At 48.1% G+C, this 17,164-nt stretch overlaps 1 protein-coding gene across 1 annotated transcript; it reads left to right on the top strand.

Annotated features, from left to right (window-relative positions):
* Window positions 1–5,240: 5,240 nt before the first annotated feature.
* Window positions 5,241–15,927, top strand: C9H16orf78 (chromosome 9 C16orf78 homolog). Its single transcript, XM_045521747.2, has 4 exons — window positions 5,241–5,390; window positions 9,362–9,503; window positions 13,279–13,531; window positions 15,780–15,927. The coding sequence occupies exons 1-4, from the start codon at window positions 5,241–5,243 to the stop codon at window positions 15,925–15,927; spliced, it is 693 nt and encodes a 230-aa protein (XP_045377703.2).
* Window positions 15,928–17,164: the final 1,237 nt, after the last annotated feature.

The following is a 17,164-nucleotide window of genomic DNA, read 5'->3' as shown; positions in this document are numbered from 1 at the left end:
ACTCCCCTGGGAGCAGGGGATTCATTCCCTTTTAAATTACAACGATAATAATTGAGCTGGGAAAGCAGAGGGAGGCTGGAACTTGCCCACAACAGACCCCAGTAGGACCAGCTTATCATCCCCCACCCCTGCCTTTGATCATGTTGTCCAGCATCTGGGGTCACCTCCCCCCAACCCCGTTCACCCCCTGGACCAGACCTCCAGGCTGCCTTTCCCTGAGAGGTGGGGAGTAGTGAGGAATGAGCCCCGAGCCATCCTTCTGAGCAGCAGGACAAGCCCTCCCAGAGCCCAAGCCGAACCCCAAGTCCCTCCTTGCTGATTCTTGCTGCGCTGCCGTGGAGGAGGAAGAGGGGAAGGCCGTGGCCTGGACTTGGCTGGAGTCGTTTCTGTGCTATTGCCCCAGGTTGGGCCCCTTGGTCTGGCCCTCCCAGGGCCATTGTTCTGTGGGATCAGCACTCCTACATCACTCCCACCTTTGGCCATATCGTAGGCCTGTGCATTTGTCCATGTTATGTACTCATGGCTACCATTTATTAAGCACCTATTGTATGTCTGGCACAGTGCTAAGCACTTTATCCAGTTAGTTCACTGAATGCGCACAATTGCTTGGAGTAAGAACTATTACTGACTTTATTTTACAGAAGAGAAAACTTAGACCAGAGAGGTTAAGTGACCTGCCCAAGGGCACACAGCTGGCACAGGGTGGATTCCTCTCCAGAGCCTGTACTCTGAATCATTATGCTGTAATCGTGACTCTGTCAGGTGTCCTGAGTTTCTGCAACTTTGCAAAGTCCTTGATTGTCTTAGGAGCACCTTCCAAGATCCCCATGAGCAAAGCAAGGCTGAGGTTAGTGCCATTTTACAGATGAGGAAACCTAAGTCTGTGGAGAATCAGCCTCCCTGTGGGCGTGTAATCAGAAAGCCACAGAGAAAGGAACAGATGCAGTCAACCCCTCAGCCTCAGTCAGCCCAGGTGGGCCCCGGGGACCAGACAGGTGGGATCAGCACACAGAAACCAGACAGCCCAGGGCCTGGGCGATTTCATGTCTCTGACCTGTGAAATGGGGTAAGAATCCCTGTTTCTTCAGATCAAGGCTAGAAGGAGACAAATTTGTCTTTGTAATTTTGTAAAGTGTTTAGAATTACTGACTCGTCCAGGGTCATAAAGTCACATGTTTTCAGGGGACAAGTGGGTCTTATAGATGGATAAAGTTGGCCAGGTAAGGGCTGAGGCCAGAGATGGCATGTGCCCCATCTCAAGGGGGACGGTGGCAGCCCAGTCATACCAGATCACCATTTATTAAACAAATCAGAAATCTGAATGTCTTTATGAAATGCCCAGATTTATAAAACTCTTTGCAGGTTGAACAAAAAACATCTGTGGATCAAATACCCCTTGTACCAGTTTGTGACTTGTAATGGAGCCCTAGTTGCTAGAAGATCAAAAAGGCCAAACAGCAAGTCCAAGGTCACAAGCAAACGAGGCAGAGCCAGGCGAGCCTCGGCCCCAGCCTCGGACACCCCCATCAGCCCGGTCTCCCCACTTCCATGATGCTCAGCATTTAACACCGTCCTCAGAGCCATCCAGCCTGAGGCCTGGGCCCTGGGCAGCCGACGGCCTCCGTGGGGCCCTGCAGAGCAAGGGAAGGACATTTCCAGGACAGTGGAGGCTGCAGGGCTCTGGGTACGTAAATCACAGCCCCCTCCACAGCACATCCATCCTGAGGCCTAATTGAGACATTTGCTTGGAGTGTCCTCAAAAACTAGGGCAGATGTGGTGCTCTGGGAGTCAGAGCCACCTGCCGCAGGCACCCTGCCGAGACTGGGGACCAATGGCTGTTCTCCGGAACTTGGACCAGCCACGGGGACGCTGGTTCTCGCTAATAAGATTATATATATTTTAAATAGCCCTGTATACTGCAATGATACTGACTATTAAAATGCCAGAAAGGAGGACAAAGTCAAAAAAGACAGCTAGCCCCTCTCTATAGGAACCATGCAGCACCAGGTGGAAAAACCCGTGTGGACTTCACCCCCAGGCTCCCCCCAGCCTGAGCCGGGATGGTTGGAGGTGCTCAGACCTATCCTGACACTTGAGATCTCCTCGACTCTTAAAGAGGGGCTGCTGCTTGAACCTTGTTTCTCAGACTCCTTTCTCCTGGAGCCCCACAGTGCTCTCATGGGCTGCAGGTCAAGAGAACTGGGTTCCAGTCCTGGACGTACTTATCCCCAGCTGAGTGGACTTGGGCAGTCACCTCCCCCCCTCTCTGCCTCCTTTCATCCTCAGCCCTTTGCCCTCACAGAGCGTCCTGCCCTGGTGAGGTTCCAAAGAGGCAGAGGCCACAAATGAGCAATCCTAGGTCTGAACAAGGCCACGTAGGTTTTGCCTAATCAGCATTTCTTTTTAAGTTTATTTCTAACTAATTTCACGTAAACATCTGGATTTCTGGATTCTCTTAAAACCTCAGACGATCTGGCCCCACAGGGCTGACCTTGCCACGTGGCCACAGTCAGCTGCAGTTGAGTGACAGCTTGCCCATTCACCTGACTCCACACACTCCCTACTGCCTACACTCAGCCAGCTTCGCTCCTTCATGTCACCTGCTTCACACTTGAACCTGAGACCCCTGATTTAATGCGGCAGATATAAAAAGTCTTGAGGGACATACACAGATTCTTCTGGGCCTCATTATTATTAATGGAATTTCTGGGTCCCACAATTTGGCTTTGACCTTGAGCAGGTCTCCTGGGCTCTTGGGGCTCTGGTCTCCTCCTCGTCTGTGAAATGAGAGGGCGTACTAGGGGACTCCAAGAGCGTTTCCAGCTCTGACACTCAGGATGCCCCAGCGGTCCCGTCTTGCAATCTTGGATCTTCAACTGCAGTCTGAGACCCTCTTGACTCCCCAAGTTCTGCCATAACATTTGTTAAAGGAAAGGAGGGAGGAAGCTGTCCAAGGCTCCCTGGGTACAGGTCACTGAGTCTCCACCTCTCTTAACCAACCCATCCCATGTCCCCAAGACAGAGCCAGGAAGAGCAAGCCTGGGCCCAGCCAGGGATAGGACTGCATGTTGGTTCTGATGACAGAAAGCACATTAAAAAAAAAAAAAATCTTCCCCTGACACACTGTCTATTTCTTTCTTTTGCACCGCTGGCTAATGTCTTTTTTATTAAAGCCTTAATAAACATCATGTTGCAATTTGTTTCTGTAAGGACTATTTGGTGGGGGTTAGGGGCTATTGTTCTCCCCTCCACCCCCAAATTCCTACGGTTCATTTCTTTCTCCCAACCCTCAACACAATCCCAGATTCAATCTGGACCTGGGATCCAGCCTTGCCGGCAACAGTGCTCTATTTGATGCTGTCTCAATGTACACAGGGTGTCGTCCTGAGATCTTCCAGCTCAGCATGCCCGCTCTCCTTCCCACCTGCCTCTTCTTCTGTTCACATCACTTGCCTGGCCCATCAGAAGCACTCAGGAGCTGCTTGTTGAGTGAACGAATGAAATTTCTAAAGCAACAAAGCATTCCAGCACCTTCATTCCCTCGCTCCAAAGTAACCCTCCACGTCCTTCCCCAGGCCTCCACTCTTTAGACACACAGATTATTCCCTCCGCGTACACCTCCATTGGCTGGTGCAGCTCCCTCTGGCTGGGATGTAATTTCCTTCTTGTCAAAGTCCTCTTCATCCTTCAAGACCAAGCTCTAATACTTCCTTGGCAGAGTCTTCCCTGATCCCCCCAGGCAGACTTTACCATGCCCTCTCTTGTGTTCCCTCTGCACTTTTTTGTAATGTCACTACTTCACTATTACCATTGACCCTGTATTTGCTGTTTGTATGACATAAAAGGTTTGATGGCAAGTGACAGAAAATACAACTCAGGCGGAGTTACACATTAAAAGTCTGAAAAGCTCAGATACTGGCTCGTGTTTTCAGTGGGTCTGTTGGCTCTGCCCTGCTCTTTGAATGGGGTTCATCTTCACGGTAGCTTCCATCCCCCATCAGAAAAAATTGCTACCACCATTCCAGGCTTGACATTCAAATGCCCCACTATTGACATGAAGACTTTTCCTCACATTCCCAGCAAAAGCTCCCACTTCTAGGCTGACTGAGCCCCTCTCGTGCCAATCACTCTAGCCTGGGGAGTGCCTTGTATTCATTGGCTCAGATCAATGGGGTCCCTTCCCTCAAAATGAAGTCGTGTTTACTCACCTGCACCTCAAGGGGGAACAATGGAGGAAGCACAAGGAGGCACAACAGTGCCCACCAGGCTTTGTAGATGTCTCTGCAAGGAAACGACAAGCTCCTTGAAGACTGACTCTACTTAATCACTATCTGGTACTCTAGCCACCTTGGCCTTCTGCTAGTCCTCAAATGTTCCCTGCTTCCATCCTGCCACAGGGCCTTTACACATGCTTGTCCCCCTGTCTAGGGCCCCACTGAGGCCTGCTTACCCTTTAGCTCCACTCATTCCCCAATTGTGATCCACCCGCTACGCATCCACGTCTGGCTCTTTTGTTTTGGCTAGTTCTTAGGATTATATTCCTTTCCTTCAGAGCATTCACCTTCACTTGTCATGATGGATTCATGGGGTAATTATTTGACTGCTGTCTCGTCTCTCCCAGTAGCCCATATGTTTCACAAGATCTGACTATGTTTTTTATCTTGTTTTGTATCCCCAGCACCATGTCTGGCACATAGTTGGCATCTGGTAACTGTCTTTTCAACAAATATAAAAGTAATTAAGCCTCTAAAAATCTCCATTTTAATTAGATTATGTTGTGGAAAGCCTACCAAACTAAGGAATTCAGATGTTTTATTAAGCTCCAGGGACCCACTGAAGGCTTTTGATAAGAGGAACTATGTGAACTGACCTTTGTTTTAGTAAGATCTCTATGGAAATGGAGGTGGAGAGGCCATACAGGAGGCTGTGGCAGAGTCCAGGTGACGGACAGTGCTGAGAGAGGGACAGTGGCCACATAGGGATGCCAGTGTCCCACTCCACTCTGACCCTCATGGACCAGCCTGACAGTGACCTCATAATCACCCGCTAGACCTCCTAACCTTTTAAAGTCAGAATCTCATCTGTAGTCTAATACTGCCAAAATATGTTCACATTCATGTTCATCACATGAGGAAAACGTCCTACCATCTGAGTCACCCAGGCCAGCAAGTAGAGGCAGAGGGTTCGACAAAGTGAGAGTGTGCCACCTTCCCGCCCAAGTCACGACCAAGGCTCCATGATGACAGAGAAGCCAGAGGACCTGAAGGACTCGCTGCCTACAGAGAGGAAGCACGTGTGGAGGTCGGCTGAGGAGAGGCGGATGTCGGACCTCACGCGGGTGTTGGAGTGGCTGGAGCGGAGGCAGAGGAAGAAGACGCAATCTCTCCAGGTGTGTTCTGTCACAGGAAACTTGCGAGGAAGACTTCACTCAAGGCTATTGCAATATGATGTGATAGGGAGAGAGCGTTTTAAGCACTGGGGTGAGCCAGGAGGAGAGCACTGGAGGATGGGGTTGGGGGCTGTTGCGGATATGATCAGGCCATCTGTGTTTGCTAAGTCTCCCTGTGTAGTTATGCTCCTGCCCTCCCACAGAGACTGGAGGTGGTAGCGCTGTCTTTTCCTGATGATTGCATTTCAAAGGGATGGCTCCCAGGTCCTTGAGAAAAATACTCTTGGACTGTAAAACTGGCAGGAGGCTGGATAAAGATTTACATCTCAAAGGATCAGAGAAAGAGTTTACAAGTTTTCCAAAGGAATTGTTCTCAGAAAAGGGTGGTCAAGGGTCTAGAGTCCAGGAAGAAATCTGGCTGGTTTACTCAAGGTGAAAGGAATGTCAGGGCCGTCTTGGTCAGTGTTCAAGAAGGACTGAAGGACAATAATTTCTGGGGTCTTGGTGGCAGAACGGGTCCTTCCCACTGTCTCCAGGCACTTCCGTCCTCATGATGGCTCCAGGGCCAAAGGGCATTCGGTCTCCTCCACCACTACCTGCACTGGGACTCCTGCTAACATACCTCTGCATTTCTATCCTGCATCAGAACTAGTTGTAACCTGTCTGTCTTAGTCTATTTGGGCTGCTAGAACCCAATGCTATAGACCAGGCAGCTTATAACAACAGAAATTATGCTCTCACAGATTTGGAGGTTGGGAAGCCCTAGATGAAGGTACCAGCAGATTTGGTATCTGATGAAGGTCTGCTTCCTGGTTTACAGATGGCCGCCTGGGGGAGGGTGTATCTCGGTGGTAGAGCACATGCTTAGCATATACAAGGTCCTGGGTTCAATCCCCAGTACCTCCATCAAAATAAATAAATAAACATAGATGGCCACCTTCTTGCTACCTCCTCATATGGAGGAATAGACAGGAGAGATCTCTGGGCCTCTTTATTTATAAGGCCCTAATCCCACTCATGAAGGCTCCACCCTCATGACCTAACCACCTCCCAAGGCCCCATCTCCTAACACCATCACTTTAGGAGTTAGGATTTCAACATATGAATTTGGTGGGGGAGACACAAACATTCAGTCAGTAGAACCACACTTCCCTCTTTCTCCAGGAACTCTGGCAACCACTCTGGCCTCAGTTTCCCCCAGAGTTCCCCTCTGGGCCCATCATCTATGGGAAATCAAGCCATGTCCTTAGAAAGTGGTCTCTTTCTGCAGAGGATGCTACCTGGTCTCGCCTCCCCTGGCCCCGAGAGAAAAATGGGCAAAATGGCATTACTAACAACAGTGATAACTTTTGATGCTTGTGTGTGTGTGTGTGCACGCATGCACGCATGTGTGTGTGTGTGTGTGTGTGTGTGTGTGTGTGTGTGTGTGTGTGTAGGTACTGGGGATTTTGAACTCAGGACCTTGTGCATACCAAGCATACGCTCTACCACTGAGCTATACCCTCACCCAACAATGATAACTTTTATTAAGCGTTTCCAACATGCCAGGCTCTGTGCTTAGCATGCCATGGGATGTTCATCAAATGCTCCCAGCAAGGCACAAAGTAGGCACCCTTCTTAACCGCCCCCCTTCCCCTGCCAGCTGAAGGAAAAGGAAGCCAAGGTGAAGAGGAATAATTTGCTTGAGCTCACAGAGCTAGTGAAGGGCTGAGCCAGGGCTCAAACTCAGACTTATCCTGTTCCCAAGCTATCAGGCCAACTCCCCATCACCACCTCCGCTTTCTCTGCCTCACTCAGTCCAGCGCCCCCTGCCGTTCAGAGAAGTTTCCATTCTGGTTATGTGCTTCTCATTTATTGTCAGAGAGCTGCGGAGTGCCAGTTCCATCAGACACGCTTAAATACCCCTGGCAAACATGTTTTACACAAAGGCGCTAGTGATTTACCTACCCAACTCCCCGCCCTCCAGTTTTTTTTTTGGGGGGGGGGGTGGTATTAAAGCTTGATTGCTGGACCTCTCAGAACTCAACATCAATCACAGAAATTATATTCACTTCTATGATTAATAATATCTGATCCCATCTCATCTCACTAAGATCACATCCTGATAATGTTTTCACCGCTTGACCTTATATGCGATTTCTATTGTAAATAGTTTTGGATCCAGGGAGGAAACAAGTTTAAATTGAAAGTACAATTAAATCTGCAAGCATCATGACCCTTGCCAGAAGCATTTGGATTTTGAAAGGAGCTCCTGAGAAAGAGAGTGATGCTTCTGTGGCAGGTCTCAGACAGCAGGTGCCGGGGGGTGGGGGGGCCCTTTCATGAAGATGGTTGGAGGAGGGTTGACTCTCCCGTCTCCTGGCGGTCCAGGTTTTTCCCCTCTTCAGCACAGATGATGGTGCTACCCAGAGGGCGGTGCCCCTCTGACCTGCTTGGCATCCAAGAAGACCCCTGAAGTTCAAAGTCTCGGCCACTGAATCAGCAGCTGTTGCAGTTTTCTTGGGTCTGTGGTGTCGCCACACCAGTTCCACTCGGCTTCCTCTAAAAAGGGGGCAGCAGCTACTCCGGTGACACTGGAGGAGAGCTGAGGGTCGAGAGGGGAAGGTGGGAGGAAGGCCACGCCTGGAGGAGCTGGCCATCATCTCTCTCTGTTCAACCTGCCATCAGCCCTGGCCCCAGCTCACACCCCTTCCCCGAAGCCAAACGAAACCCCAGCACCTCCTCCTTAGATGGCCTCAAGCACACCCTTGGACAGCTCCTTCATCACAACACTCCTTCTAACGCCTTCCGCCCACATATTGTTGCATTCACGGAGGGCTTAGCACTTGCAGGCAGTGGTTCATTTATTTTCCAAGATAACCCTGTGAAGTAGGTCCTGCTATTGCCCCCATCTTCAGATAAGGAAACTAAGCCACAGAGAGAGCAGTCCCCTCCCCAAAGTTGCTCAGCCACTAAACCGTAGAGCAGGATTGCAAGCCAGGCCATATAACCTGGAGACCAGTCATGGCCCCACGACTCTGAGACCCCACGGCACACCCCGAGAGGAGGCCCGGCCAGTTCAGTTCTTCCTGTGGTGATCCAGCATCCCATGCCCACCCCTTCTAGGCCCGCCTAGATGCACCTCTGCGGGCCCCTCCCCCGCTGGGCCCTGGAGCTCCCTAAGGATAGCCAGACCTAGGGTTTGAGGTCATTCTGGGGGTGGTGTGATATGGACAGCGGGGCATGTCCGGAGGCAGAGGGACCAAGATGGGGGACAGGAGCGCCAGAGTTGGTATTAAATCCGGGCGAAGCCTTCCCCTCTGTGGGACAGGGGCGGGTCTGGGCCCACTGGGGTGGCCACAAGGCTCTTCTACCTGTTGTTTCAGAAGAACAAACCTAAGGGGGTGACATTCTCTGCAGCACCTAGGAAGGAAGAAAAGAAAGCCCAAAACGTCCAGAAACTGCAGGGACAGAACCACCAGGCGCCGCTCTCTGAGCAGGTGACGCAGCCCTGCCTCCCCAGCCCTGCTACCCCTCCATCCTGCATGGGGTATGGCCCCCTTTTTTCTTTTAATTTAAGGCTCTAAAATTCATTCCTGCCCTACACTAGCACCCCCAATGGATCAGTCCACCCGCCAAGCTCCCATCCCCCACCCCGTGCACCCTGGTGGGAAGACTTGCACCTCTGCAGCAGAGTGCGTTCCTCCCGGGTACCACCTCCCCCTAAAGACCACTCAGGAGTGCCCCTGGAAAGGGGAGGCCCCCAGCAAGGGGCCCCTCACGGCTTCCTTCTGAGCCATGGGGACAGAGGGAGGAGTGAGCAGGAACCAGAGCATCCCTGTGCGATTGTCCCTGTGCCATTGTCCCAGGCCGAGAGCCCGTCTCTCCTTTGGCCTCCTTGCCTGCTTTTCAACAAACCCTTGAACTTGCTCATTTTGGGGGTAAAGGAGGGGGCGCCAGATCCCATTCCCCAGCATGTAACTTCCATCCAGGTCCCCTTCCAGGTCTCGGGGCAAAACGCCAAGGATGAGGAGACTTCTGCCCTGTACAGAAGGCTCTACAGAGTGGAAGCAAAGGGAAAACGCCTCAGCATGGCCCTGGGCAACTACCCCAAGGACATGCCTAGGAAATCTGGTAAGGCAAGCGCCTTGGTCGTGGGATGCCAGAGCTGTCCTCAAAACCACCCTCCCCTCAGAGGGACGGAACGCTCATGCCATCCTTAGGGCAGCTGCATCCGCGTCAACCCAACCTCCGTGGACGCAGGAGTGCCCACGTGACTCTTTAGGGATCACAGCACAAGCTGGGTGTGACCTGGGCCAGAGGCGAGTGGGTGTCAAGGCTCTGTGGGCACCTGGGTGATCTCTTCTCAGGAGCCCATCCTGCCCCCTGGGTTCCTGAAGCCATTTTGGTGACATCAACTTCATGTTCAAATTAATTAATACAGATACTGTGACAATGTCAGTGTCACTGACGGTACCACGCCTGGTGGCCTGAAACCTGCCAGGTGCTGCTTGCACCCAAGAAGAGGTGGGTTGGGGTTATGCCAGATACCTATTGCCAAGACTGCTCGAGTTTGAATCCCCGCCCCACCACTCTATATCAAACTCAGCACTGTATCATCCCTAGCAAGTCACTCCACCTCTGGGGTCTAGTTTTCACATTTCTAAAATGGGACAATAACATTGTGTGACCTGTCTCACAGTATCGTGAGTCAAGGCACGGAATGCACTTAGCCTGATACAAAGTAGCTGCTCAATAAATGTTAGCAAACGGCTATTTCTAAGTTAACATTTTGCTAACATTCTCAGATGGGCTGTGTTGGAAAAACAGATGCATTTATCATGCCTGGCCTCTTGGGATGGAAGTGCATGGTAAAAAAAGAAATCTGAAAGGGATTCCAAATAGCCCAAAGGAAGAGCGGCAAGAGCTTCCGAGCAGGAACTGCCAGTTCTCCTGTACAAACCACTCCCATTGTGCAACCCCCCACCAAAAGTTTTTTTCCCCTTTTCGTTTAATACACCAAAGCCATTGTAACCAAACTGCAGTTACCGGCCTGTCAGAATTAAATATGATCAGCTCTAAATGCAGCACAGGATCCTAGACTGAATCCTGGAATAGCACTTCAGTGGAAAAACTGGTGAAATCCAAAACAGCCCTTGTAATGTGCCCGTGTTAATTTCTTGTTTCCTGCTTCTGTAAGACATTAACATCAGGGCAAACAGAGCGTATGTAGACAGGAAGTCTCTGTACCATCTTTGCAACTCTTCTGTAAATCAAAAAGTACTCCAAGATAAAAAGTTCATTAAAAATAAAATAGAAAGAGATTGATTTGTGCCCTACGGAAAGCCCCAAACCTTTCTCCAGGTTTTCTGTAGCTCCCAGCATCCTGGTCTGCTGGGCCCCAGAGCATCCATAGACCTCAATTCCGGTAGCTGTCCCCGTCTCCCTGCGCTCTTCTTGCCCAGACACAGAGCACATTCCCTTCATTTCTCCCTAGACCTCTCTCTTGAAGCTTTTGTGTGTGAGGAGACTTCACTGAAGGTCTAGGGCAACAAAGGGAAATAATTACATCACTTATAGTAGGAGATTGTGCTATACCTCTTTTAGAACCAGAGATAGATCCAATAGACACGACAGGAAGTACCTAGAAGAATCTACCAATGCAATCAACAAACCATACATTTATGCTTGAATAGAGAACACAAACTTTTATATGGCCCAAGAATATTTACAAAAATCATCTGCATATTCACCACGAAGAAAACATTAACATTCTATAACAGGAAAGATTTTAGGGCCACTTACATTATCCTAAAGCAATAATTAGAAATAAAATTAAAATTAAAAGATAATCTCAACTGAAATTAAGAAACACTCCTAAAATACCATTATATCGAAGAAAAAAAAGACTAACAGAAATATGCCTGTTTCACACCAAAATCCATGGGGCAAAGGCAAAATCTATGCTCAAAAGAAAACCTACAGCACAAACTAAAAGTAGTGGTTCTTGTCTTCATAAAACAAAAAAATTGTTTAAATTATCACTTCTATTAATTTAACAAGATAGAAAAATTATTAGCATGCAAAAGAGAGAATTAATATATTAAATACCAGCTAAGATTAATGAAATACAAGGTAAAACATAGTTAAAAGGATAGATACCAAGCTAGCTTTTTGAAAAAGCAAGTGACAGATAAGATACACTTATCATGAGGCTTGTCACAAAGAGTCAAAATATGCAAGATTTTATATAAGAAAGGATACGTAAGCAAAGACAAGAGACATATTAAATGAATTATAATAGAATATATATGCACCTCTCCACAATGCATTTGAAAACCTAGCAGAAATGGATAATTTCCTGTCATACTATAAATTATCAAAATGGACATAATTAAGAGTAGAAAAGTTGAATAGAGCAATTTCTGAGGTAAAAATCGAAAGATGGTGGACACTTCCCCACTAAAAAAGGCACCAGGATAAATGGTTCCACACCAAGTTCTACCTAACATTTAAAAGGCAAATAACCCCAACATGACTTCAACTATGGCAGACCATATTAAAATGTAGACATTTCTGTATTAATCTGACAAGCTGTCATAACCTTAGTATTAAAATACTATGCAAAAAAACAGGCCAATCTCACAATAATATAGATGCAAAATGATATGAAAAATGTTGGCAACTATACTCAGTGTATGAACATATAGCAAATATATCCATGTATGAAATAAATAAAGTACCATGACCAAGTGAGATTTATTATAGCAGGTTGCAAATGGTTACGTTATCAAAATCAGGTTATCTAATAACGTAATTTATTGCATCAGTAAGTTGAAGGAAAACTGCACGCTAGAAAAGCAATAAACAGAATCAAACAATTATTACTAATAAAAATTATGTAAACTAAGAGTAAAGCTGCTAAACATTATAAAATATATGCCAAAAGTAGTGGCAAATATTCTAAATGATGAAATGCTAAAATAACTTAAATTAAAATCAGGAACAAAATGAGGCATGACTGTTATCACCATCACTGACATTGGCAGAATCTGTCAAATGCAACATGTCATGAAGAGAACAAAATTTTTATAAATATTAGAAGCAATATATTTTCACTTTTCCCCTAATACGGTTGCATTTCTGCAAAACTCAAGGAATTCTAGTCAAAATATAATAAAATTTGGTATGGTTGCTGGTGTACTGGAAAAAAAATTTAACAGTAGTATTTTCTCTGTACTAGTCATATCAGTTAGAAATAGAAATGGGAAGAAAATATTCCATTAGCATATGTAAAAAACTGTAAAATACTTAGAATTATATTTAACAAGAAGAAAATAATGAAGATCTCCGAGCTCTAGCCCCAAAAGTATTTCACTTCATACAATCCCAGTATTTGGGTAACATCAGACACTCACCATTTTGTTTCACATATGTGTGCTTTTGTGCATGTATTCCTCCTGCCCACACATGCTGTTCCTCCTGCCCACACATGCTGTTCCTTTTGCCTGCAATACCTTTCTCCCTTTTTCATCTGATAAACTATTTGTCCTTTAAAAACCCAGCTCAAAGTTGACCTTCTCTAATACTTTCCCCTACCCTCTCTAGACAAAAGCTCACTTTAGGAGAATTTTCCCTGGGGGGGGGGGGGAGAGAAGATTGGGAGAAGGAAATGAAGGAAAGAGGGGAAGGGGAGTGAGCTGAGGAGGCAAGGAGACAGGAGGCACAAAAAGTTGACTAGGGATTAAATGAATGCTAAAAAGGAGAACCTGCCAAAACCTTGAAAAGACCTCATATCTCAGTACTGTTTGAAGCCCCTGCAGCCTTTCAGGCCTCCTCCCCTGCCTATCTCCCATACTGCTCACCTCTACCAGGATCTAACTCCCTGGTGACATCTGTCCAATTTCAGACGTAGACATCAAGGATGTAATCACTCAAGAGTCCACTCAGCGCTCAATGCCCTACCATCGACAAAGCACCACTGAACCCACGTTACAGGATGCCATCTTCCCCCAAAGAAGGGCCACCCTCTTCAGAGACTGGGTGGGCAAGATGTCTGACATCTCTTACGAGCGTAAGCTGAAGAGCCTCATGGAGAAGGGCGTGGAGCCCAAGGTGGAGATGGTGAGGATGCTGAAGCCAGAGGAGGTGCTGAGCTGCCGGTGAGCAGCCTGCGCGGGTGGGGATGGATGCATCCTGCAAGGCCAGGCTTTGCTCACGGCTGCCTAGGTTCAGACACCTGGGCTGGGTCCGGAGTGTCGGAGGGTGGCCGTAGAGTGTCTGGGCTCTGTTTCTGGGTCCCAAAGGGTGGCTCCAGGGCTGAAGCTGAAACCCGCTGTTTCCGAGCAGCCCATCTCGCTAGTGGACCATCTCCTGGATGGATAAGACAATTAGATGCTGCCATTTTGATGCCACACCTTTGGACACATACACAACCCTTCCAAAATTTCTATTTGTTTCACAAAAGCAACCACGGGTATTATTCACAAAGGAAAGAATGAGTTGTCTGTGGCCTTGTTTTAACAGAAAACTCCCCTAGGATCCCTTACACTGTGGTGTTGAATTGCGGGTGATAGTAGCCACCATTCCCAGTGACTATCTGCTGTATGTTTGGGATTTTAGACTCCAAAGGGAACACAAACAAAGCATGAAACCATTTGGCATTTACTGTTCTTACCACAGGGTCTCCCTTCTTGCTTGTTCTTTGTCTTACTTATCAAGACCCACTGGTTTTCAGCAACACCGAGAACAGCTTGGTTTCTGCCCCCAAATCCAAGCACCCCTCCTTAGTCCAATGTCATCCTTTACTGTAAGGCTGTATCTGACAAGGTTCGGAAGCTTCAGCAGAGGAGGACAACAGACTAAGGCAGTCATCCTTGCAGAGCTGACAGCAGCAAACTCACCTGTAGGTTTCACATGGCCTCAGATGCCTGGCATCCAACGACCCCAGTACACAGTCCTGCTCTGCTGGCTGACTGGCTGGGATGGATGGGTGGAATGACTGACTGGCTGAAAGACAGACAGGCAGCCTCCTTGACTGAAGGAGGCTTTGGCTGTGGCTTTCAGATTGATAAAATGGTTTTAATTGACTCTGGCCAACAGACAGCCCACCTAGGCTCCATGGTGGGGAGAAAAGACTTGGACAGGGCCCCTGCCCTCCAAGGAGGAGGGGAGAATATTTGGAGAGATGGCATTTAACAGGCCACTAGAAAGACATCCAAGAAAAGGATGAAATTGTCCTTTGGGATCTCAGTGAGTGCCCACATGTGGATATGCATGAGACCACCTGGGGCCGGGCTGGTTGGGGAAGGGAGGGGCAGACCGTGTCTGGAACGGTCAGGGGAAGGTGTCCAGGTGTGGGTGGGGACTGAGCTGTCTATAAGAACAGGGACACTCTGGGCAGACCTTGAAGGAGAAGGAAGGACCTTCCCAAAGTGTAGAAATGCCAGGTTCTATCAGCTCCTCCCCCACCATCTGCAGCAAAGTACCCACCAGTGGGCAGCCTGAGTAGGGAGCCCTCCTCCTTATAGTAAAGCTTGGATCAAGGTCAAATTTAATGGTGGGGTAAGGGCTATGACGGCAGAGATACTCTCTAAATCACACCGTATAGATAGGATCAGCCCTATTCTTCAGTATAGGTCAGAATGTGGAGCTTTAATAATATTTCAAATTAATGTTTTAATTTTAATTTTTTAACTAAAAAAATTTTGTTTGAGTATTATTTTTCAAAAATACTAACCTGTATTCCTACAACTTTCTCAGCCTTTATTCCCACTGTCCTGTATTTCCCCCGGCCATTGCCCTCACTCAGATTATACACACATGGCAGTGATGAAAGAAAACACGTAACAATTTGCATCCTGGTTTTTTTCTCCCCACTTGGCATGACGTCACAGCCATATTGCACCTTTTCTTCCTAATGACATTTTCACGCTAGCAGAAGAGTCCTAAAAATGGTTATTCCATTATTTGCTTGACCATTCCTCGGTTGATGGAATTTCCTATTTCCCTATTGCTGATGGCCCTAAATAAACATTTTATTTATATAGCTTTTCTTTCCACTGACTTGTCTTCTTGGGATAAGCTGAGGACCTGAGTGGAGTCACTAAGTCGAAAATAATAAACCTGTTTGTTTTTTGGGTGAGGGGGACAGGGGATTTCTTGGCTTATATATTGCTAAACTGATTTCCAAAAAAAGTTATACCAATAAAATCTCCCACCAAATCTATGGGGGTGCTTTGGGGGTGTCCCACTCTTTCATGAGATCTCTGTCAGCTCCAGAAATGTCTAGAGAGCCAGTTCCTTGCAGAGATCCCACACTGGTGCTGCTTAATCTAATCTCTTTTCAGTAGAGTTTGGAGCCGCAGTGACTCCACCTTCAACTGACCTCTTTGGCCTTGTCTCGCACAGATACCTGAGATTGTCCAAGAACAACATTCGAACCTTGCTCAAGCTGTGCAAGGATGCAGGAATGAACGTGGACATCCATCCCCACATGGTCGAAGGAGAAATAGACGCTAAAAAGGTGTTCAACCAAAACACCAGCGTAGCCCTTTAAATAGCTCCTCTCCCTGGCCACCTCGAGCTCCCTCTGCCACTGGACCCTCAGCCACCACATGCCACCCTCTGGCACATCACACCTGGCCCTTCAGACCTGGTGCATCCCCTTTAGATAGTAGCAATCAGGAAACAAGGCTAGATTGCCTGGATCATCGTGCTCATGTAGTGTTTGTCTTCATCATCCACGTCAGAACCAACTCTGGAAAAACTGTGGGTTTCTCCCTGCCCTGCAAAGAGTACTCATTAGAAAAGGCTTCTTAGAAAGGAAATCTTAGAAGAAGTGACAAATGGGAGCCCAGAGTCCCCAGAGGGACTTCAGGGGGCTGTTGGGGACACACACACCACAGGTCTTGCCTACTGTCCCTACTTCCACCCGTGGGGGACACGGCTCTGTGGGGAGCTGGCTCTCTTGTGTGGGGGGGTGGGTATCTGATCTGGAGAGCAAGAGGGGGAGAATTCTATCAGTTCAGGGAAACAGGATTACTCAAAGAAGCCACAGAGGGCTAAGAACTTGCTCAGAGTCCCACAGGCGAGAAGCTGCAGGGCTGGGATGAGAAGAGCGTCCTCACCTTAGTCTCTCATTCTGCCTTCTTGCGTGATGGAGACGCCAGCAAACCCCGCAGGACAGTTCAGAGACGCTGCTTTTCTGTCATGGAGCAACTGCCCACTGAGGTTACAATTCTAGTCCCTGTAAGCATTTCAAGTAAGTTCAAATCCCAACTGCCCCACTTACTAGCTGTGTGACTTTCAGCAAGTTACTTCCCTTCTCTGTGCCTTTGTTTCCTCACCTGGAAAATGGGGCTTATGATAGACCCGCTGAGTGGAGATGCTGAGAAGAGGAAACAAGAGCTTGCATGTGAAGCATGAAGTACAGGCACTGACACACAAGAGCTCAATAAACATGTGAGCTGTTCCCATAGTCCTTGGGGTGGATGCGGAGCAGGCTTCCCAGCCCCGACTTCCCCAGAAGGGGTCCTCAAAACTGGGCCCTTCCATGTGAGTCAAACCCTGTTGAAAACCTATGCCCCTCATGGCAAACCCAAAAACTGATGGTCCCTGAGCCTGCAGGGGCTAGTGCACACCCCCAAGGGATCCAGCTAGTCAGGTTTTACTTTCTGCCTCCATATACAAAAAGGGCGAGGATTCTACTGCCCTGCCCCCACCCCAGATGTTTTCTAAATCTTCATGCCCCACCTCGAGGCTCCAAAGTGACCCCCTGGAAGTGAGTGGGTCTC

Source organism: Camelus bactrianus, chromosome 9 (genome assembly GCF_048773025.1).
Source record: "Camelus bactrianus isolate YW-2024 breed Bactrian camel chromosome 9, ASM4877302v1, whole genome shotgun sequence".
Taxonomy (NCBI): domain Eukaryota; kingdom Metazoa; phylum Chordata; class Mammalia; order Artiodactyla; family Camelidae; genus Camelus; species Camelus bactrianus.
Note: the sequence above shows the minus strand (reverse complement) of the source record. Positions and strands in the feature narration are given on the sequence as shown.